Source organism: Artemia sp. Qi Xiang Cuo, chromosome 7, assembly GCF_049724085.1.
Source record: "Artemia sp. Qi Xiang Cuo chromosome 7, ASM4972408v1, whole genome shotgun sequence".
Lineage (NCBI taxonomy): Eukaryota > Metazoa > Arthropoda > Branchiopoda > Anostraca > Artemiidae > Artemia > Artemia sp. Qi Xiang Cuo.
The window spans coordinates 44,243,854-44,271,304 of NC_142800.1; the positions used below are offsets into that span (position 1 = coordinate 44,243,854).

A 27,451-nucleotide genomic window follows, 5' to 3' on the forward strand; every position below is an offset into this window, starting at 1 on the left:
GATATAAAAAAGAAAGTTTGAAAGTATTGCTTGGTGTTGGGGTATTCAAAAGCCATAAAGTAAAGTTGTGGGTGAAAATGATGAGTACTTTAAGTTGTAAAATTGGTTTAGAAGGGGTATTAAGAAAAGGACTTGTTCTGAAAAGATATAAGAAAGCCTTTTGAAAGTATTGCTTGGTGTTGGGGTATTCAAAAAGCCATAAAGTAAAGTTGTGGGTGAAAAGGATGAGTACTTAAAGTTGTAAAATTGGTTTAGGAGGGACATTAAGAAAAGAACTTGTTCTGAAAAGATATAAAAAAGCCTTTTGAAAGTATTGCTTGGTGTTGGGGTATTCAAAAAGTCATAAAGTATAGTTGTGGGTGAAAAGTATGAGCACTTCAAGTTGTAATATTGATTTAGGAGGGACATTAAGAAAAGAACTTGTTCTGAAAAGATATAAAAAAAAGCCTTTTGAAAGTATTGCTTGGTGTTGGGGTATTCAAAAAGCCATAAAGTAAAGTTGTGGCCTTTTGAAAGTATTGCTTGTGGTTGGGGTATTCGAAAAGCCATAAAGTAAAGTTGTGGGTGAAAAGGATGAGTACTTCAAGTTGTAGAATGGGTTTAGGAGGGATATTAAGATAAGAACCCGTTTTGAAAAGATATAAAAAAGCTTTTGAAAGTATTGCTTGGTGTTGGGGTATTCAAAAGGCCATGAAGTAAAGTTGTGGCTGAAAAGTATGAGTGCTTCAAGTTATGAAATTGTTGGTTTAGGGGGGAAATTAAGAAAGGAACTTGTTCTGAAATGATATAAAAAGGAAAGTTTGAAAGTATTGATTGGTGTTGGGGTATTCAAAAGCCATAAAGTAAAGTTGTGGGTGAAAATGATGAGTACTTCAAGTTGTAAAATTGGTTTAGAAAGGGTATTAAGAAAAGAACTTGTTCTGAAAAGATATAAGAAAGCCTTTTGAAAGTATTGCTTGGTGTTGGGGTGTTCAAAAAGCCATAAAGTAAAGTTGTGGGTGAAAAGGATGAGTACTTCAAGTTGTAAAATTGGTTTAGGAGGGACATTAAGTAAGGAACTTGTTCTGAAAAGATATAAGAAAAGCCTTTTGAAAGTATTGCTTGATGTTGGGGTATTCAAAAAGCCATAAAGTAAAGTTGTGGGTTAAAATGATGAGTACCTCAAGTTTTAAAATTGGCTTATGAGGGATATTAAGAAAGGAACTTGTTCTGAAAAGATAAAAAAAAACCTTTTGAAAGTATTGCTTGGTGTTGGGGTATTCAAAAAACCATAAAGTCAAGTTGTGGGTGAAAAGGATGAGTACTTCAAGTTATAAAATTGGTTTAGGAGGGACATTAAGAAAGGAACTTGTTCTGAAAAGATATAAAAAAGCCTTTTGAAAATATTGCTTGGTGTTGGGGTATTCAAAAAGCCATAAAGTAAAGTTTTGGGTGAAAAGGATGAGTACTTCAATTTATAAAATTGGTTTAGGAGGGACATTAAGAAAGGAAGTTGGTCTGAAAAGATATAAAAAAAGTCATTTGAAAATATTGATTGGTGTTGAGCCATGCAAAAATCCATAAAGTAGATTTTTGGGTGAAAAGTATTAGTACTTTAAGTTATAAAATGAGTTTAGGAGATTAATAAAGAAAAGAACTGGTCCTGAAAAGATATAAAAAAGTAATTTGAAAGTATTGCTTGGTGTTAAGGTATTCAATAAGCCAAAAAGTAAAGTTTTTGGTGAAAAGGATGAGTACCTCAAGTTGTAATATGGTTTAGGAGGGACATTAAGAAAGAACTTGTTCTGAAAAGATATAAAAAAGCCTTTTGATAGTATAGCTTGGTGTTGGGGTATTCAAAAGCCATAAAGTAAAGTTGTGGGTGAAAAGGATGAGTACTTCAAGTTGTAAAATTGGTTTAGGATGAACATTAAAAAAGGAACTTGTTCTGAAAAGATATAAAAAACATTTTGAAAGTATTGCTTGGTGTTGGGGTTTTCGAAAAGCCATAAAGTAAAGTTGTGGTGAAAAGGATGAGTACTTCAAGTTTTAAAATTGGTTTAGGAGGTACATTAAGAAAAAAACTTGTTCTGAAAAGATATTAAAAAGCCCTTTGAAAGTATTGCTTGGTGTTGGGTATTCAAAAAGCAATAAAGTAAAGTTATGGGTGAAAAGGATGAGTACTTCAAGTTGTAAAATTGGTTTAGGAGGGATATTAAGAAAAGAACTTGTTCTGAAAAGATATTAAAAAGCCTTTTGAAAGTATTGCTTTGTGTTGGGGTATTCAAAAAGCCATAAAGTAAAGTTGTGGGTGAAAAAGATGAGTACTTCAAGTTGTAAAATTGGTTTAGGAGGGACAATAAGAAAAGAACTTTTTTTGAAAAGATATAAAAAAGCCTTTCGAAAGTATTGCTTGGTGTTGGGGTATTCAAAAAGCCATAAAGTAAAGTTGTGGGTGAGAAGGATAAGTAATTCAAGTTGTAAAATTGTTTTAGGAGGGACATTAAGAAAGGAACTTGTCCTGAAAAGATATAAAAAAACCTTTTGAAAGTATTGCTCGGTGTTGGGGTATTCAAAAGCCATAAAGTAAATTTGTGGGTGAAAAGAATGAGTACTTCAATTTGTAAAATTGGTTTAGGATAGACATTAAGAAAACTTGTTCTGAAAAGATATAAAAAAGCCTTTTGAAAGTATTGCTTGGTTTTGGGGTATTCAAAAAGCCATAAAGTAAAGATGTGGGTGAAAAGGATGAGTACTTCAAGTTGTAAAATTGGTTTAGAATGGACATTAAGAAAAGAACTTGTTCTGAAAAGATATAAAAAAGCCTTTTGAAAGTATTGCTTGGGGTTGGGGTATTCGAAAAGCCATAAAGTAAAGTTGTGGGTGAAAAGGATGAGTACTTCAAGTTGTAGAATGGGTTTAGGAGGGATATTAAGAAAAGAACCCGTTTTGAAAAGATATAAAAAAGCCTTTGAAAGTATTGCTTGGTGTTGGGGCATTCAAAAAGCCATAAAGTAAAGTTGTGGGTGAAAAGGATGAGTACTTCAAGTTGTAAAATTGGTTTGGGAGGGACATTAAGAAAAGAACTTGTTCTGAACAGATATAAAAAAAGCTTTTTGAAAGTATTGCTTGGTGTTGGGGTTTTTAAAAGCCATAAAGTAAAGTTGTGGGTGAAAAGGATGAGTACTTCAAGTTGTAAAATTGGTTTAGGATGGATATTAAGAAAGGAACTTGTTCTGAAAAGATTTAAAAAGGCTGAAGGTATTGCTTGGTGTTGGGGTATTCAAAAAGCCATAAAGTAAAGTTGTGGGTGAAAAGGATGAGTACTTCCAGTTGTAAAATTGGTTTAGGAGGGACATTAAGAAGAGAACTTGTTCTGAAAAGATATAAAAAAGCCTTTTGAAAGTATTGCTTGGTGTTGGGGTATTCAAAAAGACATATAGTAAAGTTGTGGGTAAAAAGGATGAGTACTTCAAGTTGTAAAATTTGTTTAGGAGGGACATTAAGAAAGGAACTTGTTCTGAAAAGATATAAAAAATCAAGTTTGAAAGTATTGTTGGGTGTTGGGGTATTCAAAATCCATAAATTAAAGTTATGGGTGAAAATGATGAGTACTTCAAGTTGTAAAATTGGTTTAGGAGGGAAATTAAGAAAAGGACTTGTTCTGAAAAGATATAAGAAAACCTTTTGAAAGTATTGCTTGGTGTTGGGGTATTCAAAAAGCCATAAAGTAAAGTAGTGGGTAAAAAGGATGAGTACTTCAAGTTTTAAATTTGGTTTAGGAGGGACATTAAGAAAAGAACTTGTTCTGAAAAGATATAAAAAAGCCTTTTGAAAGTATTGCTTGGTGTTGGGGTATTCAAAAAGCCATAAAGTAAAGTTGTGGGTAAAAAGGATGAGTACTTCAAGTTGTAAAATTGTTTTAGGAGGGACATTAAGAAAGGAACTTGTTCTGAAAAGATATAAAAAAGCCTTTTGAAAGTATTGCTTGGTGTTGAGCTATTCAAAAAGCCATTAAGAAAAGTTGTGGGTGAAAAGGATGAGTACTTCAACTTGTAAAATTGGTTTAGGATGGATATTAAGTAAAGAATTTGTTCTGAAAAGATATAAAAAAGCCTTTTGAAAGTATTACTTTGTCTTGGTTTGTTCAAAAAATCATAAAGTCAAGTTTTGGGTGAAAATTATGAGTACTTCATCTTATAAAATTGGTTCAGGAGGGACATTAAGCAAAGAACCTGGTCTGAAAAGATATAATAAAGCCTTTTGAAAGTATTGCTTTGTGTTGGGGTATTCAAAAATCCATAAAGTACAGTTGTGGTTGAAAATGATGAGTACTTCAAGTTTTAAAATTGGTTTATGAGGGATATTAAGAAAGGAACTTGTCCTGAAAAGATACAAAAAAGCCTTTTGAAAGTATTGATTGGTGTTAGGGTATTCAAAAAGCAATAAAGTTACGTTGTGGTTGAAAAGGATGAGTACTTCAATTTATAAAACGGTCTTAGGGGGGAACATTAAGAAAGGAACTTGTTCTGAAAAGATATAATAAAACCTTTTGAAAATATTGCTTGGGTTTGTGGCATTCAAACAGCCTATGAAGTAGAGTTTTGGATGAAAAGGGTCAATGCCTCAAGTTGTAAAATTGGTTTAGGAGGGACAATAAGGAAAGAAATTGTTCTGAAAAGATATAAAAAAAGCCATTTGAAAGTATTGATTGGTGTTGGGGTATTCAAAAAGCCATAAAGTAAAGTTGTGGGTTAAAAGTATGAGTACTTCAAGTTGTAAAATTGGTTTAGGAGGGTCATTAAGAAAAGAACTTGTTCTGAAAAGATATAAAAAAGCCTTTTGAAAGTATTGCTTGGTGTTAAGGTATTCAATAAGCCAAAAAGTAAAGTTTTGGGTGAAAAGGATGAGTACCTCAAGTTGTAATATGGTTTAGGAGGGAACATTAAGAAAGGAACTTGTTCTGAAAAGATATAAAAAAGCCTTTTGATAGTATTGCTTGGTGTTGGGGTATTCAAACAGCCATAAAGTAAAGTTGTGGATGAAAAGGATCAGTACTTCAAGTTGTAAAATTGGTTTAGGATGAACATTAAAAAAGTAACTTGTTCTGAGAAGATATAAAAAAACATTTTGAAAGTATTGCTTGGTGTTGGGGTATTCAAAAAGCCATAAATTAAAGTTGTGGGTGAAAAGGATGAGTACTCCAAGTTTTAAAATTGGTTTAGGAGGGAACATTAAGAAAAGAACTCGTTCTGAAAAGATATTAAAAAGCCTTTTGAAAGTATTGCTTTGTGTTGGGGTATTCAAAAAGCCATAACTTAAAGTTATGGGTGAAAAGGATGACTACTTCAAGTTGTAAAATTGGTTTAGGAGGGAACATTAAGAAATGAACTTGTTCTGAAAAGATATAAAAAAACTTTTAGAAAGTATTGCCTGGTGTTGGGGTATTCAAAAAGCCATAAAGTAAAGTTGTGGGTGAAAAGGATGAGTACTTCAAGTTGTAAAATAGGTTTAGGAGGGACATTACGTAAGGAACTTGTTGTGAAAAGATATAAAAAAGCCTTTAGAAAGTATTGCTTGGTGTTGGGGTGTTCAAAAAGCCATAAAGCAAAGTTATGGGTAATAAGGATGAGTAATTCAAGTTGTAAAATTGTTTTAGGATGGACATTAAGAAAGGAACTTGTTCTGAAAAGATATAAAAAACCTTTTGAAAGTATTGCTCGGTGTTGGGGTATTCAAAAGCCATAAAGTAAAGTTGTGGGTGAAAAGGATGAGTACTTCAAGTTGTAAAATTGGTTTAGGATGGACATTAAGAAAGTAACTTGTTCTGAAAAGATATAAAAAGGCCTTTTGAAAGTATTGCTTGGTGTTGGGGTATTCAAAAAGCCATAAAGTAAAGTTGTGGGTGAAAAGGAGGAGTACTTCAAGTTGTAAAATTGGTTTAGAATGGACATTAAGAAAAGAACTTGTTCTGAAAAGATATAAAAAAGCCTTTTGAAAGTATTGCTTGGGGTTGGGGTATTCGAAAAGCCATAAAGTAAAGTTGTGGGTGAAAAGGATGAGTACTTCAAGTTGTAGAATGGGTTTAGGAGGGAGATTAAGAAAAGAACCCGTTTTGAAAAGATATAAAAAAGCCTTTGAAAGTATTGCTTGGTGTTGGGGCATTAAAAAAGCCATAATATCAAGTTGTGCGTGAAAAAAAGGAGTAATACAAGTTATGAAATGGGTTTAGGAGGGACTATAAGTAAAGAGCATGTTCTGAGAAGACATAAAAAAAGACTTTTGAAAGTATTGCTTGGTGTTGGGGTTTTCAAAAGCCATAAAGTAAAGTTGTGGGTGAAAAGGATGAGTACTTCAAGTTGTAAAATTGGTTTAGGATGGATATTAAGAAAGGAACTTGTTCTGAAAAGATATAAAAAAGCTGAAAGTATTGCTTGGTGTTGGGGTATTCAAAAAGCCATAAAGTAAAGTTTTGGGTGAAAAGGATGAGTACTTCAAGTTGTAAAATTGGTTTTGGAGGGACATTAAGTAAGGAACTTGTTCTTAAAAGATATAAAAAAGCCTTTTGAAAGTATTGCTTGGTGTTGGGGTATTCAAAAAGCCATAAAGTAAAGTTGTGGGTGACAAGGATGAGTACTTCAAGTTGTAAAATTGGTTTAGGAGGGACATTAAGAAAATAATTTGTTCTTAAAAGATATAAAAAAGCCTTTTGAAAGTATTGCTTGGTGTTGGGGTATAAAAAAAGCCATAAAGTATATTTGTGGGTGAAAAGGATCAGTACTTCAAGTTGTAAAATTGGTTTAGGAGGGACATTAAGAAAATAATTTGTTCTGAAATGATATAAAAAAGCGTTTTGAAAGTATTTCTTGGTGTTGAGGATGTTCAAAAACCCATAAAGTAAAGTTGTGGTTGAAAAGGATGAGTACTTCAAGTTGTAAAATTGGTTTATGAGGGATATTAAGAAAAGAACTTGTCCTGAAAAGATACAAAAAAGCCTTTTGAAAGTATTACTTGGTGTTGGGGTATTCAAAAAGCCATAAAGTAAAGTTGTGGGTGAAAAGGATGAGTACTTCAAGTTATAAAATTGGTTTAGGAGGGACATTAAGAAAGGAACTTGTTCTGAAAAGATATAAAAAAGCCTATTGAAAATATTGCTTGGTGTTGGGGTATTCAAAAATCCTATGAAGTAAAGTTGTGGGTGAAAAGGATGAGTACTTCAAGTTATAAAATGGGTTTAGGGGGGATTTCAAGAAAGGAAGTTGGTCTGAGAAGATATAAAAAAGTCTTTTGAAAATATTGCTTGGTGTTGAGGTATTTAAAAAGCCATAAAGTAAAGTCGTGGGTGAAAAGCATGAGTAATTCAAGTTGTAAAATGGGATGAGGAGGGACATTAAGAAAATAACTTGTTCTGAAAAGATATAAAAAAGCCTTTTGAAAGTATTGCTTGGTGTTAAGGTATTCAATAAGCCAAAAAGTAAAGTTTTGGGTGAAAAGGATGAGTACCTCAAGTTGTAATATGGTTTAGGAGGGACATTAAGAAAGAACTTGTTCTGAAAAGATATAAAAAAGCCTTTTGATAGTATAGCTTGGTGTTGGGGTATTCAAAAGCCATAAAGTAAAGTTATGGGTGAAAAGGATGAGTACTTCAAGTTGTAAAATTGGTTTAGGATGAACATTAAAAAATGAACTTGTTCTTAAAAGATATAAAAAAACATTTTGAAAGTATTGCTTGGTGTTGGGGTATTCAAAAAGCCATAAAGTAAAGTTGTGGGTGAAAAGGATGAGTACTTGAAGTATTAAAATTGGTTTAGGAGGAACATTAAGAAAAGAACTTGTTCTGAAAAGATATTAAAAAGCCTTTTGAAAGTATTGCTTTGTGTTGGGGTATTCAAAAAGCCATAACTTAAAGTTATGGGTGAAAAGTATGACTACTTCAAGTTGTAAAATTGTTTTAGGATGGAACATTAAGAAAGGAACTTGTTCTGAAAAGATATAAAAAAGCCTTTTGAAAGTATTGCCTGGTGTTGGGGTATTCAAAAAGCCATAAAGTAAAGTTGTGGGTGAGAAAGATGAGTACTTCAAGTTGTAAAATTGTTTTAGGAGGGACATTAAGAAAAGAACTTGTCCTGAAAAGATATAAAAAACCTTTTGAAAGTAGTGCTTGGTGTCGGGGTATTCAAAAAGACATAAAGTAGATTTGTGGGTGAAAAGAATTAGTAATTCAAGTTATATAATTGTTGGTTTATAAGGGACAGTCAGAAATGAAATTGGTCTGAAATTATATAAAAAATCCTTTTTAAAGTTTTGCGTGGTATTTGAGCATTCAAAGAGCCATCAAGTAAAGTTGTGGGTGAAAAGGATGAGTACTTCAGGTTATAAAATTTGTTTGGGAGGGACATTAAGAAAAGAACTTGTTCTGAAAAGATATAAAAAAGCCTTTTGAAAGTATTGCTTGGGGTTGGGGTATTCGAAAAGCCATAAAGTAAAGTTGTGGGTGAAAAGGATGAGTACTTCAAGTTGTAGAATGGGTTTAGGAGGGATATTAAGAAAAGAACCCGTTTTGAAAAGATATAAAAAAGCCTTTGAAAGTATTGCTTGGTGTTGGGGAATTCAAAAATCCATAAAGTAAAGTTGTGGGTGAAAAGGATGAGTACCTCTATTTTTAAAATTTGTTTGGGAGGGAAATTAAGAAAGGAAATTGTTCTGAAAAGATATAAAAAAGCTTTTTGAAAGTATTGCTTGGTGTTGGGGTTTTCAAAAGCCATAAAGTATAGTTGTGGGTGAAAAGGATGAGTACTTCAAGTTGTAAAATTGGTTTAGGATGGATATTAAGAAAGGAACTTGTTCTGAAAAGATATAAAAAAGCTGAAAGTATTGCTTGGTGTTGGGGTATTCAAAAAGCCATAAAGTAAAGTTTTGGGTGAAAAGGATGAGCACTTCAAGTTGTAAAATTGGTTCTGGAGGGACATTAAGAAAAGAACTTGTTCTGAAAAGATATAACAAAGCCTTTTGAAAGTATGGCATGGTGTTGGGTACTCAAAAAGCAATGAAGTAAAGTTGCGGGTGAAAAGGATGAGTACTTCAAGTTGTAAAATGGGTTTAGGAGGGACATACGGATCAATACATTGCCCCGTTAATATTCAGTGCGCATGTGCAAACTTCGTCCCGGAGTCAAGACTCTTAGAAACACCCCCTGATTGACCTTGAAAAAGACATGTGATCCTGTCCCGTTGGACTTTCGCCCAAAAAATCCCTAAAATGCCGATTTATTTGTTTTCGCCCAAATAATCCCCTAAAAGTAATTTCTGCGTGTTCCTTTGTTTCGGCATCCTTTTGCGATGTCAAATTTAAAATTCTCAGGAAACAATTTCCCGCGTTAAATATACTCAATCTGTCTTGATCTCGTTTCAGTTTATCTCTCAGACCAAAAGACCTGAGAAGCCATGTTGTTTCTTAACCCCCCCACATTATAAGTAAAATCTCAAGGCTGAATTGTGATGTAAGAGAAACTTACGTAAGTCCATTGACCTAGAAAGAGAAACGTGATCCTGTCCTGTTAGTGGATCAATACATTGTACCGTTAGCATTCAGTGCGCATGTGCAAATCTCATCTCGGAGTCAATACACTTAGAAACAACCCCTGACGGAACTTGAAAAAGGTGTCATTGACCCTGTCCCGTTAGCGAATCAATAACACTGTCTATGCGGTTAGGTACCGTTAGACTCGATTATAGATGGCAGCACACGGTCCCCCTGTATTCGATAGAGACTCTCTACTTATATATCTTTTTGATAACCCGTATATTCAGAAAATTCTTGAAATTTTCATCTCAATGCTCTTAGCCTTAGAAGTAGTTGCAATAGAAGTAGTAGTTGAAGTAGAAGTATTAGTAGTAAATGTAGTAATGGTAGTAATATTAGCAGTAGTAGCGTGCACCTATTTCCTTTTGATCAAGTAATCTTCCCCTAAATGTTGCTTTAAAACCGAAACAAATAAAACTGTGTGTATGGTTACTAATAGGGGCGTTTTTTCACTCATCAATGTGGTAAGATCTTACAACTTTTGTCAGAAAACGCTTAAAAGTGAAATCTTTGAACAAAGATCTTACATCTTTGGTCATTTTTCTTTGGAACGTCTTTCATCATTCTGCTCTGATCAGCGGTCTGAGAACAATGATGAGTAGATCGTCAAAGTTCACTCATCATTGTTCTATATGGCAGAACAGTGGCGGTATTCACACTTTTTGATAACATCAGTGAGCTGTAAGATCTTATAACAAAGATTAGTTAAAAAACGATAATCTTTGCAGAAAGATGTAAGATCTTAGTGCCAAAAAACGGGCCTAATAAGACACTTCCGCAATATCTCTAGAACGACTGAGGGTGTTAAGTTGAAACTTTCGGGGCTACTACTATTACTACTTCTGCTCTTACAATTTAGATCAAACAGAAGAGTACAAGTGCATTCTGATTGTCCAATAGCATAGATAGAATGTTAATTAAATTAAATTAAAATTAAATAATTTAATAATTTTAATAATTTTAATTAAAATTAAATTAAATTAAACAATAATATTTGTGTCCAGATTAAGAATTGTTGAAAAATATTCTTTGACATGCAAATAGCAAACCAAGCTATCAATTCTTAGGCTATAGGAAAAAAACGAAAATATATAAAATACTATTTTTTCCATGAAAAAGACTATGTAAATAAAAAATGAACGGAGATTAATTTTAAAAACTTTTTCCACAAAACAAGTTTTCAAAGACAAATAAAGAGCTCCATTAAGCCAAAAATGAGCATAAATAAATTCAAATAATCTTCCAAGAGTAAAACTAACACAAATCACTATCAATCAATAAATGAAACCCAAAAACGAACAGAAATTGCAATAAATATCCGATTCAAACTTAAAACGAACTTATCCGAGTCAAACTTAAAACGAACAGAAATTATTACGTATATTAAAATCATCAATACGTCGCTCTTTACGCCAAAGTTCAAATTTCGTTTCAATTCTTTAAGAATGACCCCTGCATCATAAAGGCCGTTTAATTAAAATAAATAGCTCTTTTGAAAGTACTGAAAAAAACTTCAGCATATAAAGCGAGTTTTTGACGAGGGAACGAACTCTCTCATATACGTAATAGTTTCTGTTTGTTTTAAGTTTTATTGTTGCTCCTTCCTTTAAGTTGAAAAACCTTGTTTTTTTTTAATTGCTGATCGTTTTTTAAATAATGCTGAGAAATCCGGCCCCCCTTCATGGGAAATTTCCTTCCCCAATGAAAAACTCCTTCATAGAAAGATCCTCCCGTGTACCCCCGCCCCCGGACCCCCTCGATGAGAAAAAAATACCCCCTGAAAACGTGTGTATACTTCGCAATAACAAATACTATATGTAAATAAACTTGTAGCCCTTCCCCCGGGGACTGTGGGGGATTAAGTCGCCCTCAAAGACATAGTTATTTGACTTTCCGACTATGCTGAACAAAATGGCTATCTTAAAATTTTGATCGGGTGACTTTGGGAAAAAATGAGCGTGGTAGGGGGCTTAGTCGCCCTCCAATTTTTTTGGTCACTTAAAAAGGGCACTAGAACTTTTAATTTACGTTCGAACGAGCCCTCTCGCTAAATTCTAGGACCACTGGGACGATACGATCACCCCTGAGAAAAAAACAATATAAAAAAACAAACAAATAAACACTCATCCGGGATCTTTCTTCTGGCAGAAAATACAAAATTCGACATTTTTGCAGATATTATCTAGAGAACCTCTGGAGTACGATTCTCTTAAACGCTGAATCTGATGGTGTGATTTTCATTAAAATTCTATGGATTTTAGGAGTAGTTTCTCCCTTTTTTGGAGAATTAGGCAAATATTCTCAGGCTCTTAACTTTCGACGTGTAAGACTAAACTTGATCAAATTTATATATTTGAAATTAGAATAAAAATCAAATTCCTTGGATGTATCTATTGGTATCAAAATTTCCTTTTTTAGAGTTTCGGTTACTATTGAGCCGGCTCTAGCTGTTTGACGATTCACGATTCACGGTCTTTTTTTTCCTTTTTTTCTTTTTTTAAGTTTTGCTTAAAATGCCAAAACCTACCATATAACCCACGTATGGTAAAAGTCTACAATTTTGAGGATCCGCTGAAACTCTGAAAAAGGAGCTCTCGCGTTGTCAATTTTCGATTCGGTCAAATTCTACAAGGTCCTGATTTCAGCCAAAGAATGTACGATTATTTACAAGTTGGCCCTTTTTTATATACAGTGTAGATTTAATTATGATACGAATTAGAAGTCATAAGCAACAAATACATAAATATCTCACTTTAAGTTAATTAAATTTACCTATATATTGGTTTCTTGTCAGGCTCCTTGTAGAAAAGTAAGAGATTGGGTACGTCTGATTGACTGACAGCTCCACAATAGAATTGTACGGACCTTCCAAGGAGACCAGTGCTATTTACCAAGGGAACTGAAAACAAATTAAGTAATTTGTACAAGATATCAGAAATAAGAGACTGAATGTAACCCAAAAGGGTCTATGCGAAGAGCATGATGATTTTTTTGTTTTGTTTTTTTCTTCAACTCATCTGATGGGTCTTCTCAGGAAAGATTAATCTCATTTTCAGATATTTTTATCAGGAATCTTCCAACTAAGCACGGTAAAAACAAATATACCAATTTGTTTAGGCGAAGGATTTTAAATAGGGGAATTATAATCTATTAGAAATCAGAGGAGAATTAAAGCAGATCAAGAAAACAATAAAATTTCATAAGGATCAGTTAAAAGATGTTGAAGTAATGTGTAGTTGAACTCCAACTGTTAGGGAGTACGTCATTGGAATGGTTCCCTTAAGCCTGAAATAACATTTTTGAAGAAAGTTTGGCAATTTATAGTGAAGTATGTATTGTGAAGTATTCTGAAGTATGATGTACAATATTATATTGAAGTATACAATTTGCTTGGAAATATATATATTGACTAAGCACTGAATTAGCATGCAGAGGGGGTGATTTCCTCTCTTATTACAGAAATATCTTTACTGTGAAATAAAAGAACAAATTTACATTTTTGCCAGCGAAAGTTCAAAGGGACAGAGGAAATTTTTTGATGAACCCTTAACCTAGAAAAACCTAGACATCAATGCCTGGAAATTTTTTCAGAATTCTTCCTCCCCTTCCCCAAAGAAAAAATTATTCAGAGTGCACCTTTTCAGTGGTGATTTCCATTCACAAGCAAATTTTATGTAATAGTCAAAATCTAGCATTCAAATGTTGGCGATTAAGTTAGAGACGGCTCCTTTTTATCTAGGATAGCCCTGAAAAAGATCCTAAAAGCAGGAGACTTTTTAAAATAGAAAAATTCAGATGAAAATAAAGGGCAATGTTAAGAACGAACAGAAATAACCCTATATAATGAAAAGGACTGTCCCCCGCCAATGTCACCTGCTCTTTACGCTAAGGTTTACGCTAAGTATTACCTATAATATTTTGAAGCTTCATCGTTATGGGTGGGAGTTAGAAAGGGTAGCTTTTCTAATATATAGGATTGCTTCTACCCATTGTATATTTCGAATCACCCTGGACTTTAAGCTGAAAATAAGTTTTTATTTGATTGTAATGAAAGAAAGTCGTTTTTCTTATGACATTACTCTTGTGTTGAAGCATTTTACATTGAGGAATTGAAAAAAAAGATGAAGACAAAGTTTAGTACATAGGAAAGGATTTGTAGGAATGGGAGATCCCTGCCCCTCCTGCATAAGGAATAGATTATCTTCATTTTAAGTTTGAACTCTTGCTTTGCTTTCATTTGAGAAAACTTGTTTTTTTTACATCTAGTTTATTGTTTGCTTTAATTTCGTATTCAGGGCTATCCTAACCACAAGGGGGCCTGTAACTCCACCAATATCTGATTCAATGCTGGAGTTTAACTTTTATGTAACTAACTTCTGAAAACATGGTTTCATTTACGTGTATGTGCCTTACACAATAGAACAGGATGTCTGAAATAAAAGGGAAGCACCTTTCTACCGACATAAAACTGCCTCTCTCCCTTATAAACTATGATTTCTGAAATAAGAAGGAATCTATAGACTCCTTCGCACCTCCATTGAAAACTCAGTCCAAACATAATCCTCTAAATATTTGCTATTACGCAATAACGGATATAAAAAAAAAACAAGCATGGGAATGTTTGTGATAGTTACCGCCCCTTTGCTGTTTCTGCGGCCTGAATAAAAGGCTCTAGAGAGTGTTATTCTGCTTGAATTGATATGTAAGTTTGTCCTAATTTATAGACAGCTTGGTTTCCTAAAACACCTCAATTCTGGGTTTATTCGTTTTCTATTAAAGTGCATCCGTCGAAATGTTGATCCTTCTGATGGTCACATGTACTTATGTTGTGTAAATTTATAAGCAGCATTCGATTCAGAAGTCCGATCTCAGAATATCCATGGCAAAGCCGCATCTTGTTTATCTGTTGCAATTGCAAGTACAAGAAATATTGAGTATAATTTGTTGTAATATATGTGACTGGTTTACGTTTCAGATAAGTATAGTACTTGTTTAATTACGGTAGAACATGCCTTGGCAAGTTTCTGCGCCATCTACGCCAGCTTTTTGTGGTAAAGTGCAGTTATAGTAAGGGTGTCGTTGCTAAATTTAATAAATTCCATGGTCATGCCCCAAAACTCTATATTTTGCCACTGGGATTCATTGTTCAAAGCCAAAATATGGCCAATTGGTAATTCCGGGTATTTTATTTACCAGTTAGCCTTAAAGCGTTTCAACTGAAATGTCTTTTGTTTAAAGCAAATGCAGCTAAAACACAAACATTATTCTCGAAAATTAAGGTAAAAAAAAGTCAAAATGTCGTGTAAAGAGTAAGATATGGTTCAAGGGGTTGGCTGCTTTACTTATTTCTTAACGTATTCTTCTTTTGTTTTTAGTGCCTTCCGAATCCAACCCCTTAGGTAAATTCCCAAAATATTTTCTTTTTTTGCCGGTAGTAACTTCATATTTTGTCAGGAAACTTCCAGTAAAGTCCAGTAACAAAATTAATTGTATCTGTTAAGTTCATCATAAATGATCAAATATGAATGACAGCATGTAATGGGGAACACCGTTTGGCAAATAGGAGAACCTATCTCATACTTGGGGGTGTCGGACCCACACTCCCCTCCTAAAGCCCATAAGCTTTACCCATAAGCTCCTAAAGCCTTATCAATATGCTGACTATTTAATTTTTTAACTATTTGATTTTTGTATTTGTTATTATATATACATATTTTTGTATTTTGGTTTCCACAGTAAGTAAGTTCCTGAATGTGGATTTAAACTGGTTATATCAGTCGTCATGCAAAACCCTTTTTCCAAGAAAAATTAATTTATAGGTCACCTTTACACTTTTCTACTAGTAGTTTATATGCTTCATATAGTAAAAGAGATAATCAGTAAAAACAGTGACACAAAGGCCCATCAGTGCATGACGGAAAGGAGGAAATGATATTCTACAGAGGATATGCTCATATTTCGGGTAATTTACATTTGTAAAGAAAACCACTTAATATGAGAAGTGTGAGAATTCACAATAATCATAAAATTTTGAGAAGAGCATGAAAACCCTGTCGAATGAATAGTTTAAATCACCGATGAGAGAGCATCCTACACAATAATTTGAATAAGAAGATTTAAAGACTATAGTTATAGGCTAACACATGTAGCCTTAAATTATCTGGAAGATCTTGGAACCAGGGTGAGTCCTAATAACTATAAATACACTTCAATATAATTCTTAACTACTTCCGACTACCACGCCAGGAAGTCAGGGGGGCAGGGGTGTAAATACGCAGGGAAATCCTAGCAGGGTTGCCAGTTGCCGACGTCAAAAAAGAGTTCAAATCAAGGCCAAAAAAGAGTACAAGTTGTTAAAAGCGTGTGCAAGTCAAAAAATTTGGGCGTGAGCGGCTTCCGCCGCGTATGCTGCCCCTCTAAATTTTGTAACCATTTTTACGCCATTTACAAATACTTATCAGTTATTCTTTGATCGAAAAACATATTATCTTTAAATATTTTAAATATACAGGAAATAAAGTTAGAAAATCAGCCCTAAATAATAAGTTAGATAATGATTATCATTCTATTTTTAGCTTAAAAGGTAATGCTCTGCTTGAAATTTGCAGGTGTTTATTTTGATTGCTTAGATCTTTAACTGAACTATAATTGACTGCATCCAATATTTATTTAGAGTTTTGTTTCCATTTTATCCAAACGTTTTGAAAGGAATATAAGAGGTCCAAGTAACTAGTCGTGAACTACAGCTGACTTCACTGTAGTCAAGTCAAGTAACGTACCCTAGCACAGCTTAAAAAAAAATGGAAGCAGAAACAAAACCGATTTATCATCCTTCAAAACAGCACACAAAATTGCGTGTTTACTGAATTTTCATTTGCATTTTATCACGTTGTGCCTCAGTGTCACCCAGCAAGTTCGGAAACCGTTGAAGAAGAGGCACAAGAGTGTCCACATCTCTAGATAACGGAACATTTGGACTTGAGATTTGAGCATTTGAGATTTTCCAACGTTAGGTCATTGTAGTCAATTCGTTTACTCATTTGAGCATAATTCAGAAAAAAATTCAGAAAGCTCATTTGGATGCAGTGAACCTACTAAGCACTCACTAGGCCAGTGTTTTGCAGGGTTCTTATGAGGCGCAGTGCAGTTGGTCCCAACTATATGCAATCAAGTGCAAGGAAATGAACTAGGGTTAACCGAACTTCAAACGGATCTTATGCACCCCCTGTTTCTTCCTTTTTGACAAAGCGCTTGAGGAGCAACAGATACGTCTGTCGCGAACTTTCCAAAAGCCTGTGAATCCGTGTTCCCTCAGCTTGAAATTCTTTGTTTAGTGGATTGATCTTTTGCGAGACAAATGAAAGAAAATACAAAGTAACTTTCACAGATGAATCACGTATAAAACCACGACTCTGATTGGCCTTTTCATCGGCTACTCTATCTCCAACGGAGTCACCTTCTTCATGGTTGGTAAAGAATAAAAGGAGACGGGTTCCACTGCTCAAGGATCTGCTTCCACAGAAGCTTCAAGGGTGAGCCATCGCGTACTTGAAGTCTGCAAAAGTTTATGGTTTTCTACATGACAGAAATTTTGGTAGATCTTTACTTCATCCTGTCTTTTTGGGCTATTTGCCACATATGCAACTACATCACGAATAAAAATATCAATTCCATCGGGCAACTTCATAGCTGCATATGCAGAGCAGAGAGCAAGGGAATGGCTAGTGCAGCCTAGCACAAACAAATCTGGCGCATATTCTTTTAACATTACACCAAAACCTTTTTGATGTCTAGTGTTAACACTGGCATTGTCAAAGCCAATCGCCATCAAATTTTGCAAAGGCATTCCTAGGCTTTCCGAATATCCAAGTATTAGACGTTTTTACCCTTCGGAACTGGCATCGCTTAATGGCAAAAGCCCCAGAAAGTCTTTTTGCACTGTATCTTTAGAGTCTTTGTACTTTGCTATAAGGACCAAGACCTTCTGCCAAGATTTATCGGTAGATTCGTCAACTATTAAAGAGATATGAGCTTTCTTCAGTTCACAAGAAAGCAGATCTCTTTCTGCAGGGGCAATAACGTGTCTAATTATCCCAAATTCTTGGACCCCTGGCTGGTAAGATGTTTATTTCAGAAAAAATGGCTATCACAAGAAGATATAGGTCATTCACGCTTTAAAATGGTGCAGAGGCCTAAAGTCTTTGCAGAATTTTATAAGTTTGAGATAAGGCTTTAGTAGGTTCATTTTGGTCGTTGCTTCTACATCGCCCTACTTCATGTTTCATACTCACTTTTCCATTTCCATGAAGAACAGTTGTGCCCAACAGCTTTCAACTTCCTTCTATAAAACTTGATTTGAATTTACCACGTTTTCACTGGTTATCTATGCTTTTATCTACTTCGTGATAAATGGTTGAAAAAACGAGAAAGACGCCTGGGGGGCGGCAAGGCATAGATAACAGAGATCATACTGGCTAGCTGTTCTATCTTTGGCACTTACATAGTTTAATTTTTATTTGGCTTGATACTTTTTTTATCATTATTTAGTAAGAGAGCGCAAAAAAGAGCTCTACGGACACGTAACTTGCAAACTAAGTGAATATCACGCCGATCGAGGGGAAGAGTGCAATGAAAAAAAAAGAGTTTATTTCACACATAAAGTGTGCAAGTTGGCAACCCTGAATCCAAGTGGAAATTATGTCGGGAAACAAAACCCGCCAAAGACTTAATACAGCATTTCCTTGGTATCTTCTCAACTGAAGAATTCCAATGCTAAACTTGGTGTCAACACACCTAAATAGCACCAAATGTAATCTTGTTACATTTACCACCCTAGCAAGAGACTAAGGCTAAATGAGTATTTGGTAATGTATTAAGCAAACTGACTTCTATTTGCTTTACAGCAACAAAAAAAACTGTAACTAACTGGCCAAACAGACTTCTTTCAGACCAGGAGTATGTGATGAAAAAGAAAAGAAAAAAAACACAGTCAATCAGAGAAAATAGGAAAATCTAAAGATTAAAATAACAGTGACTGAAAGGAAAAAAATGAAGGAAAACGTCGAGGAAATTTTTTTTAACGAAACTCTTAGCTTCTTATTTATTTCAGCCAAAATCTAAAGAAAGGGACTACTCACCCTTACAGAATTTAGAGGTACTGATTTTTGGTTATTTTAGGTAATAGTGACTCAATCATGCAATTAACTATCATTTAAGAAAATAAAAAGGAAATTTTAGAAAAAAAATAGGACAGGTCTACAAAATTTAAAAAGAAATTTGCGAAAAGGGAAGAGATATATATCTAAAAAAAATAATTGGGTGCCAAAAATACCCAGCATCCCCCATCTCCTCCTTATCGTGTCTAGAACAACTATTCCTGCTACCAAGAAGTAGTGGAGGTGCCAAAAATGCTGTAACCTATTTTCTAAAAACTGTTGTATTCTTCCCACATAAATTTTACCACAAGAGCATGAAATTTTGTATGCTCCCTTTTGCATATTTCTCGGTACCTTGTCTTTTCTATTATTTAGAAAAGAGCTTGTAGTTTGTCCTGATTTAAATACTGTTTTTATATTATGTTTTTTTAATTCTCTTCTTAATTTTTGCGAAAATATTAGGATAAAAGACAAAGTTATTTAATTTATTTCTTGATTTGACCCATCTTCTTCTAACATTTCTGGATCCATCAACTTGTTTTTTCCTTTTTTCAATTATTTGAGAAATCATATTTTCCGGATAGTCATTATCTACTAAAATATCCTTACTAAAAATTAGTTCATTGCTTATGTATTCTGGTGATGCTAATTTAAATACCCTATCAAATAAAGAAATAACCACATCCCTTTTTACCTGGATCGGATGATTTGATGCGAAAGACAAGTAACGGTTTTTATTAGTCGGTTTACGGTAAATTGAAAACGCTAGTTTGTTATTATTTCTATGGATCAAAATGTCTAAAACGGTATTTTATTCTCTGTTTGTTTTTCAATTGTAAAAATAAATTCTCCTCCCAAATTATTTAAATGTTCCAAAATACCTTCAATTTGTGATTCCCCATAATTCCAAATAACTAAAATATCATCCATATATCTGCCCAAAATTTAGGTTTTAAAAAATATGTTTCTATAGCTAAAGTTTCTACATACTCTACATATATATTTGCTAACAACGGACTTAAAGGCCTTCTTATTGCCAATCCCCTGATTTGATGGTAAAAATTATCTCTAAACGTGAAATATTAGTATACCTGCTAGTTATTTTAACTAAATTTAATATAGTTTCCAGTTTGCTTCCCGAAGATAATATAAAGGTCAAGCTAACATATTAGCATATATTAAATAACACTTCCATGCACTGGTGTATAAACAAAATCGAATGTCTATGTCTATAATGATATACTCGTCTCCTCACAGTATATAAATGGAAATCTATCAAAAATGAAGAATATATTTATACTTAAACCAAAACAATAAAGGTCAGCTAACCCCCGGCCAGAAACCCCTAATTAAATCTCACAATTTTATGATCCAAATTATGAATTATAAATTGAACGGATTCGTTTGGTTGCAAACCTAGACGCAGTTCGTTTACTTTTCCCAGCATTTAACCCATTCTGACTATTGTTCGCAAGGTCATCATTCGTTTCAGAACAATTATTAAAATAAGTACTGGTTGAATATCTTCCCTGCTTTTTAATTAAACTATTATATATTCAATTGATCCTAAATTCCCCTTCATCTCTATTGATACTAATACCCCCAAAAATTATCTTTTTTATTTCTATATTTTCCGTGAAGCTTTGTAAAAGTCCTACAGACGTATCTACTATTTTTGTTTGACCAAATAAAATACTGTGATGAGGAATATTACAAACATGTTCTGCAACAGCTGACTCGAACGTTTCCGGTGTTTTATTATGTTTTAGAGAGCAATCTTGTGTTGCTGTAGCCTATTTTCTAAAATCTGTTGTGTTCTTCTCACATAAAATTTATCACAAGCCCATGGAATTTCGTATACTCCCTTTTGCATATTTCTCGGTACCTTGTCTTTCCCATTATTTAGAAAAGAGCTTATAGTTTGTCCTGATTTAAATGTTGTTTTTTAATTCTCTTCTTAATTTTTGTGACAATATTGGGATAAAAGGAAAAGTTATGTAATTTGTTTCTTGATTTGACCCATCTTCTTCTAACATTTCTGGATCCATCAGCTTTTTTTTCCTTTTTTCAATTATTTGAGAAATCATATTTCCCGGATAGCCATTACCTACTAGAATATCTTTAAAGTACCAAGGACACCTAAAATGAAAACTAATTCATTGAATTGGTCAAAAGCAAACTTACACAGCCAATTATGTCTTAAATTAGTGTGAAAAACCGATAATTCACTTTTCAAGCAGTTTGTGGTAATGAACATTAAATACGAAGGGACCTGTCTCATTGGTAACCATAACTCTAAAACACTGAATTCTGATACCAACAAATACTCCAAAAAATTCAGATCTCACGTCCAATTTCAAAGATATAAGTTATTCCATGGTTGGTCAAACTCGTAAGGATCAGCTCGCCTGAGAACATGATGCTTATTCTCGGAATTAGGGCAAAAGACTCTCTAAAAGTTATAGAACCTTAATGAAAATCACACCATCATATTCAGCGTACCAGAGAACCATACTGTGGAGGTTTCAAGCTGCTATATACAAAAGTTTGGAATTTTGCTTTTTTTGCCAGAAGAAAGATCACGGTTGGGTTTTTTTTTTTTTTTTTTTTTTTTTTTTTTTTTTTTTTTTCAGGGGTGATCGTATCGACCCAGTGGTCCTAGAATATCATGGGAGGGCTCGTTTGAACGGAAATTAAAACTTCTAGCGCCCTTTTTAAGTGACCAAAAAAATGGAGGGCCCTCCCACGCTCATTTTTTTCCCAAAGTCATCTGATCAAAATTTTGAGATAGCCATTTTGTTCAGCATGGTCGAAAATATTATAACTATGTCTTTTAGGATGACTTAATCCCTCGAAGCCCCCAGGAGGATGGCTGAAAGTTATGAACTTTACCCAATGTTAACATATAGCATTGGTTATTAGGACCCGGCTCAATGGTAACCGAAACTCTAAAAAACGGGATGTTGATACAAATAGATACATCAAAAGAATTGTATTTTAATGCTGATTTCAAATATATAAGTTTCATAAAGTTTAATGCTACCCATCAAAAGTTAAGCGCCTGAGAAACTTTGGCTGATTTTCGAAAAAAGGGGGAAAGACCCCTAAAAGTTATAGAGTCTGAATGAAAATCACACCAGCATATTCCGCGTATCAGAGAACCCTACTGTAGAGGTTTCAAGCTCCTATCTACAAAAATGTGGAATTTTGCATTTGTTGCCAGAAGAAAGATCACGGGTGCGTGTTTATTTTTTTTTTTTTCCCCAGGGGTGATCGTATCGACCCAGTGGTCCTAGAATATCGTGGAAGGGTTCATTGGAATTGAAATTAAAAGTTCTAGTGCCCTTTTTCAGTGCCAAAAAAATGGAGGGCAACTAGGCCCCCTCCCACGCTCATTGCTTTCCCAAAGTCACCTGATAAAAATTTTGAGATAGCCATTTTGTTCAGCATGTTCGAAAATATTATAAGTATGTCTTTTAGGATGACTTAATCCCTCGAAGTTCCCGGGAGGAGGGCTGAAAGTTATGAACTTTACCCAATGTTAGCATATAGTATTGGTTATTGGGAAGTATACAGTACAGACGTTTTCAGGGGAGATTTTTCCTGGTAGTGGGGGGGGGTCGTGCAGGGACGTACGCAGGGGGCGTCTCCGGCCCCCCCCCCCAGAAATCTCACGATATTTTTCATTTTCCCATAATTTTCTGATTTTTTTCACATAATAATGGGTTTGAAGGATTTGCCCCCCCCCCCTGAGACAAATTGCCCCCCCCCCCCGAAAAAAATTCCTGCGTACGTGCCTGGGGTCGGGGGTTATGTAGGAGGATCTTTCCATGAAGGAAGTTTTCAAGGGGCAAGGGACATTGCTATGAAGGGGACGCCGGACTTCCCAGCATTATTTTAAAAAAGATCAGAAATTAAATATAAAAACAAGTTTTTCAACTGCAGCAGCAGCAACATCAAAACTTTAAACGAACAGAAAATATTAAATATATGATTGGGTTCACCCCTAGTCAATACCTCACTCTTTAAGCCAGAGATTTTTTAGTACTTTCATAAGAGCTATTTATTCTAATTAACGGGCTTTGTGATGAAGCGGTCATTTTTAAAGAATTTGAACAAAATTTGAACTTTCGCTTAAACAGCAAGGTATTGACTAGGGGGTGAACCCCCTAATGTATGTATTAAAAATATATGAATGTAGAAGTTCGTTACGTAAGTTAATTCTTAAGCTACGTATAGTTATTACTAATAAAAACGTTCGTAAATAAAATGAAACAAGTTTCGAGATAGCCATTTAAACAAATAAAAGTAAATTAGTATGAAAATTTAGTTTTAGTTATTCATGTACTGTGAGCCAAGATCAAAACCTGCATTTATTCAAAAACGTTCAGAAATTAAATAAAAAAACAAGTTTTTTTAACTGAAAGTAAGGAGCGGCCTTTAAAATTAAAACGAACAGAAATTATTACGTATATGAAAGGGGCTGTCCCCTCCTCAACGCCTCGCTCTTTACGCTAAAGTTTGACTTTCTCACAACTCTATTTTTTTTAAACAATAAAAAACTTTAGCGTAAAGAGCGAGGCGTTGAGGAGGGTACAGCCCCTTTCATATACGGAATAATTTCAGTTCATTTTAAGTTTTAATATCGCTCCTTACTTTCAGTTAAAAGAACTTGTTTTTTTTTTATTTAATTAAGAAGAAAGATCGCCAGTTTACATAATGTATTCCAATAGGAAGTTTCTGGCCAATTTCAAAAATAAAGAACGTGTGCAGTTAAACAGCAGAAAATGAGCAAAAATAAATAAATCAGCATATAGCCTTAGAAAGTGTTGTTTTCTTGTATGTTCTGGTAAAAAAGAAATCAGAACCGGTAAAGTTCTACGAAATCATATTATTGAGCTAGGACAAAAGTGAATACACCATTCAATGCCTTGTTTTATGCTAATTATGACTATAATAAGCATTTCTATTGGAAATGAGTTTCAGCCCCCCCCCCCTATATATGCCAATTCAGGGTTAGGTTAGAATATAGCCTATATAGGGGGGGGGGGCTGAAATTCATTTACGATAGAAATGATTATTATATTCGTAATCAGCATAAAAAAAGGCATCGAATGGTGTATTCACTTTATTCCTAACTCAATAATATGATTTCGTAGAACTTTACCTCAGGACTTTACAGTTCAGCAAAGCCCTTTTCTTCGAAAAATACTTTTAAGGAATGCTTCTTGAAAAGAGCTTGGCTAGACTAGGCCTAATCTTGATGTTACTAGGATTTTTGGCACTCCAGGATCTTTTAACCATGAAGCAGTTTAAAGGTAAACATTAATGATTCTAGAAGAAAGTATCAATATATAGGCTACCCTATTGGTATTTTTGCAGACTTAATGCCTTCCACTGATAGCCTACCTTATGTAGGCTACGGTAAGACACATAACAGACTGTGGGATTTGCTTGAAAGTTTGGATATAAATCTACATCATAGTTATTATATAATAGTAGCATATACCTTTTATGCTTTTTTTATATTAGAAATACAAATTACTTGGGTGAATACTGTTTGACTATTAAAGTCATTGGTTCTTTATACTCTAATTAACAAATATTGTCATTTACTCTTATATAGAAAGCACAATAAAGTCAAACAATAGACAATATTGTGTTTCCTTTAAACATGGAGAATGATATAAAGTCTTCTGTATGACTTTTTAAACATTAAATTATTATAGAGAAACATGAATAAAGTTATACAGAATATTTCTTGGTTTTCTTATTTAATATATGATCCACTAAAATGTCATACAAAAGAAATTACATTACCCCACTGATACATAGAGAAAACAACAAAGTCATACAGATGGCTTTTCATAGTTCCAATTGCAGTCCAGGCAACTTTGTGGTCACATATCAATCCTAAAACTTAGTCAACCTACCTGAGAATTTATGTGGCCGGGAAAATTAGGCTTAGGATGCTTCTTCATCAGCAAGTTCAGTAGAGATTGTCTGTTATGAGTCGACCCGAAAATCTTAGTCATCTCTGTTGTAATTCAAGTAAACTTTCGAAGTAGGCCTGTTGCCTAAAGCCTAAGTCAGTTTGACTAAGTATTAGGATTGACATGACCATTAAGTCACCTGGAGTTGCAGTCCTCAGTCAGACAACCCAATTTATAAGCCAAGACAGTTACACTGAAACAGAATTAATTGAAAATTGGTTGACTGAAAAGTTGCCTGGACTTGTGTGCAAACAAGTGGCCTAGGATCCACCCGCCTAAAGTCTTAGACAGGCAACCCAGTTTATAAGCTCAGACAGTTACACTACCACAAAATTCATTCAAAATTGGTTGACCCAACAAGTTGCCTGGATTTGCAGGTAAACAAGTGACATAAGGTCTGCCTGCCTATAGTCTCAGACAAGGGCAGCTGAGTTTTAGAATTAACATATGAACATCAAATTGCCTGGACTCACAGGCAAACCAGCAACCATAATAATAATAGATTGAATTTTCAGAATATAATATCTTATTGGCCTTCTAAAAATTATGGGTATTTACTAGTGAAAAGGATGTCGCACTGTTATACTAAAGCAATGCAAGAAAAAAAGGTACTGTTCTAATATCTGGGGAACATGCAAGAAGTGAAGTTTTTTTAATGCTAGTTAAATAAAACAAAATAGTATAAAATTATAATAGTTTAGAAACAAATTTTGGCTGTATATTTCACATTCGGGGGGTGGGGGTAAAGCATAGCATATAATAAATACATAACCTAAACTAACCTAGGTACCTTTTTTCCTCCTAAACCCCAAAAAACTATAGCTTAAATATAGTTTCTGGAGTGAGAAACCCCTTGTTTATAGAGCATAAGATAGGAAATTACTGGGTAATATTATCTGATCTTGGCTTTTCTCAAATTGCATTCTTGCATGTTGCCCAGACATTAGAACAGTACCGAAAAAAATTAATGGAACAAAAACAGGAATTATATTAAGAACAAAATTAGAGAGTCATGGCTTCTCTGAATGGCAAATGTTGATAAAATAAAGCAATATTATTAGATCATTATCTGTCATTGTCATTATGTAATACATATCATTGTATTATGAATCATATACAATATATTATTGTATTGTTTGTACTTGCCAATGTACACTGTTTATTCTAATTCAGCATTAGGCCACATAATTTTGGGGTGCCAATTATCTGAGGGGGGAGCAGTTGCCTCAGTTAGACTTTGAAAAATACCTTCTTATTTCTATTTTGCTACTTTTTATTTTATCATGGCTAACTGATTATTTTTGCCCCATTTACATTTTGAGAATTGGAATCACTGGCATAATTACTAGATACACATCATCAGCACAACTGGGTTATATTTTGTTTAGTGAGGAGCCTGAATAAAAGACTCTTACTTAGTTTAGTGAGGTACTATCACTTAAATATAATAGCTCCCTATGCCCGCCCCCCTCTGGATACTATCTTTATAGGATACCGTCTGTGCTTTAAATAAAAAAAAAATATTTAACTTATTGGCGCCCCTGCTTTCAAAAAAATCGAGGTATTATGATTTAAATATTATACCTCACTACCCCCCTCTGGATACCACCTTGATAAAATGCCGTCTCTGCTTTAAATTAAAAAAACAACTTCTTGGGATCCCTGCTTTCAATAAAACAAATTTCGAGATATTATCATTTAAATGTAATACTTCCCCCCCCCTCTGGATACAACCTTGATAGGATACCATCTCAGCTTTCATTAGAAAAATAAGTTACTTAATAATTAACTAGGTCACTATATGGTTCAAACAAACACGCAAAATAACGTTAAAATGCTTAGTGTTCCTTGAAAAAAAATTGAGGGTATGAGCAAAGGAGTACAAAGACAACAACAAAAATGTCGAAAAGATGTTGAAAGTAACAAGAGAGACGAAAATTAATGAAAAGGAGAGTAGTGAAGAATTATGGTATGCCAAGTAATATTTGGCAGGGAAAGTCACTGGTGATAAATCGCTAGGGGTGGCACCGTGATTGCGTGGTTTTCGGGGTGACGCATAGATTTTCAGGGAAATACCCGAAGATTCGGGGATAGTGCAAGCCCTGCTTGATTTCTAATCAGGAAGATCGAAATACTAAACCACACGAGAAGGAAAAACTCCGAATTTGCGGTTGACGCAATAAAGACTTGCCGCAAAATTAATTTGAAGTCGACCGAACGCCGCCACCTCTGTTGGCGGTGGCATGCCTGTGGCACGCCGGCGGCGTTACGACACTTCAGTGGCATTCAACCGGGCCTCTTGTCGGCGGCGTTCGGGCGATCCGCCGGCGCGGCGTCGGGGTCTAGCTGGAACAAGTATCCTGAAATGGTATCTTGCATACCTTCTAGTGATTGGTCATCATCAAAAATATTTTCATATACATCAGAATAGTCACCTTCTGAACTTGAGGTCATATTTTTTCACAAAATGTATTTTCACTAATATATATAACAATCAACAGATTTTGTAAATTTGAATTTTCACAAATGAAAAACATTGTCGGATTCATAGGAAACAGTTTCCGCTAAAGTTTTTCAGCTCCGCAGTTTATCATTGTTTTATTATTGATAACACTGTTTTGCGAATTTATTCTAACTAACATCGCTTTTAGCAGCTAAACAAAAACTCGTAGGAAACCCGGATTTTCAGGTATGAATAGACCTAAAATAGATTAAGAGGGCTAAATATGTTTTCATTTTGGT

At 34.2% G+C, this 27,451-nt stretch overlaps 1 protein-coding gene across 1 annotated transcript in view; it reads right to left on the reverse strand.

The window, feature by feature from the left end:
- LOC148950314 (uncharacterized) overlaps nucleotides 1–13,256 on the reverse strand; it is a 213,400-nt gene extending 200,144 nt beyond the window's left edge. Inside the window, exons 1-2 of the mRNA XM_089091835.1 lie at nucleotides 13,223–13,256; nucleotides 12,334–12,460 (exon numbers count right to left, since the gene is read on the reverse strand). Of these exons, the coding sequence (XP_088947961.1) occupies nucleotides 12,334–12,460; nucleotides 13,223–13,256 (161 nt within the window). The remainder of the gene's footprint in view (nucleotides 1–12,333; nucleotides 12,461–13,222) is intronic.
- Nucleotides 13,257–27,451: the final 14,195 nt, after the last annotated feature.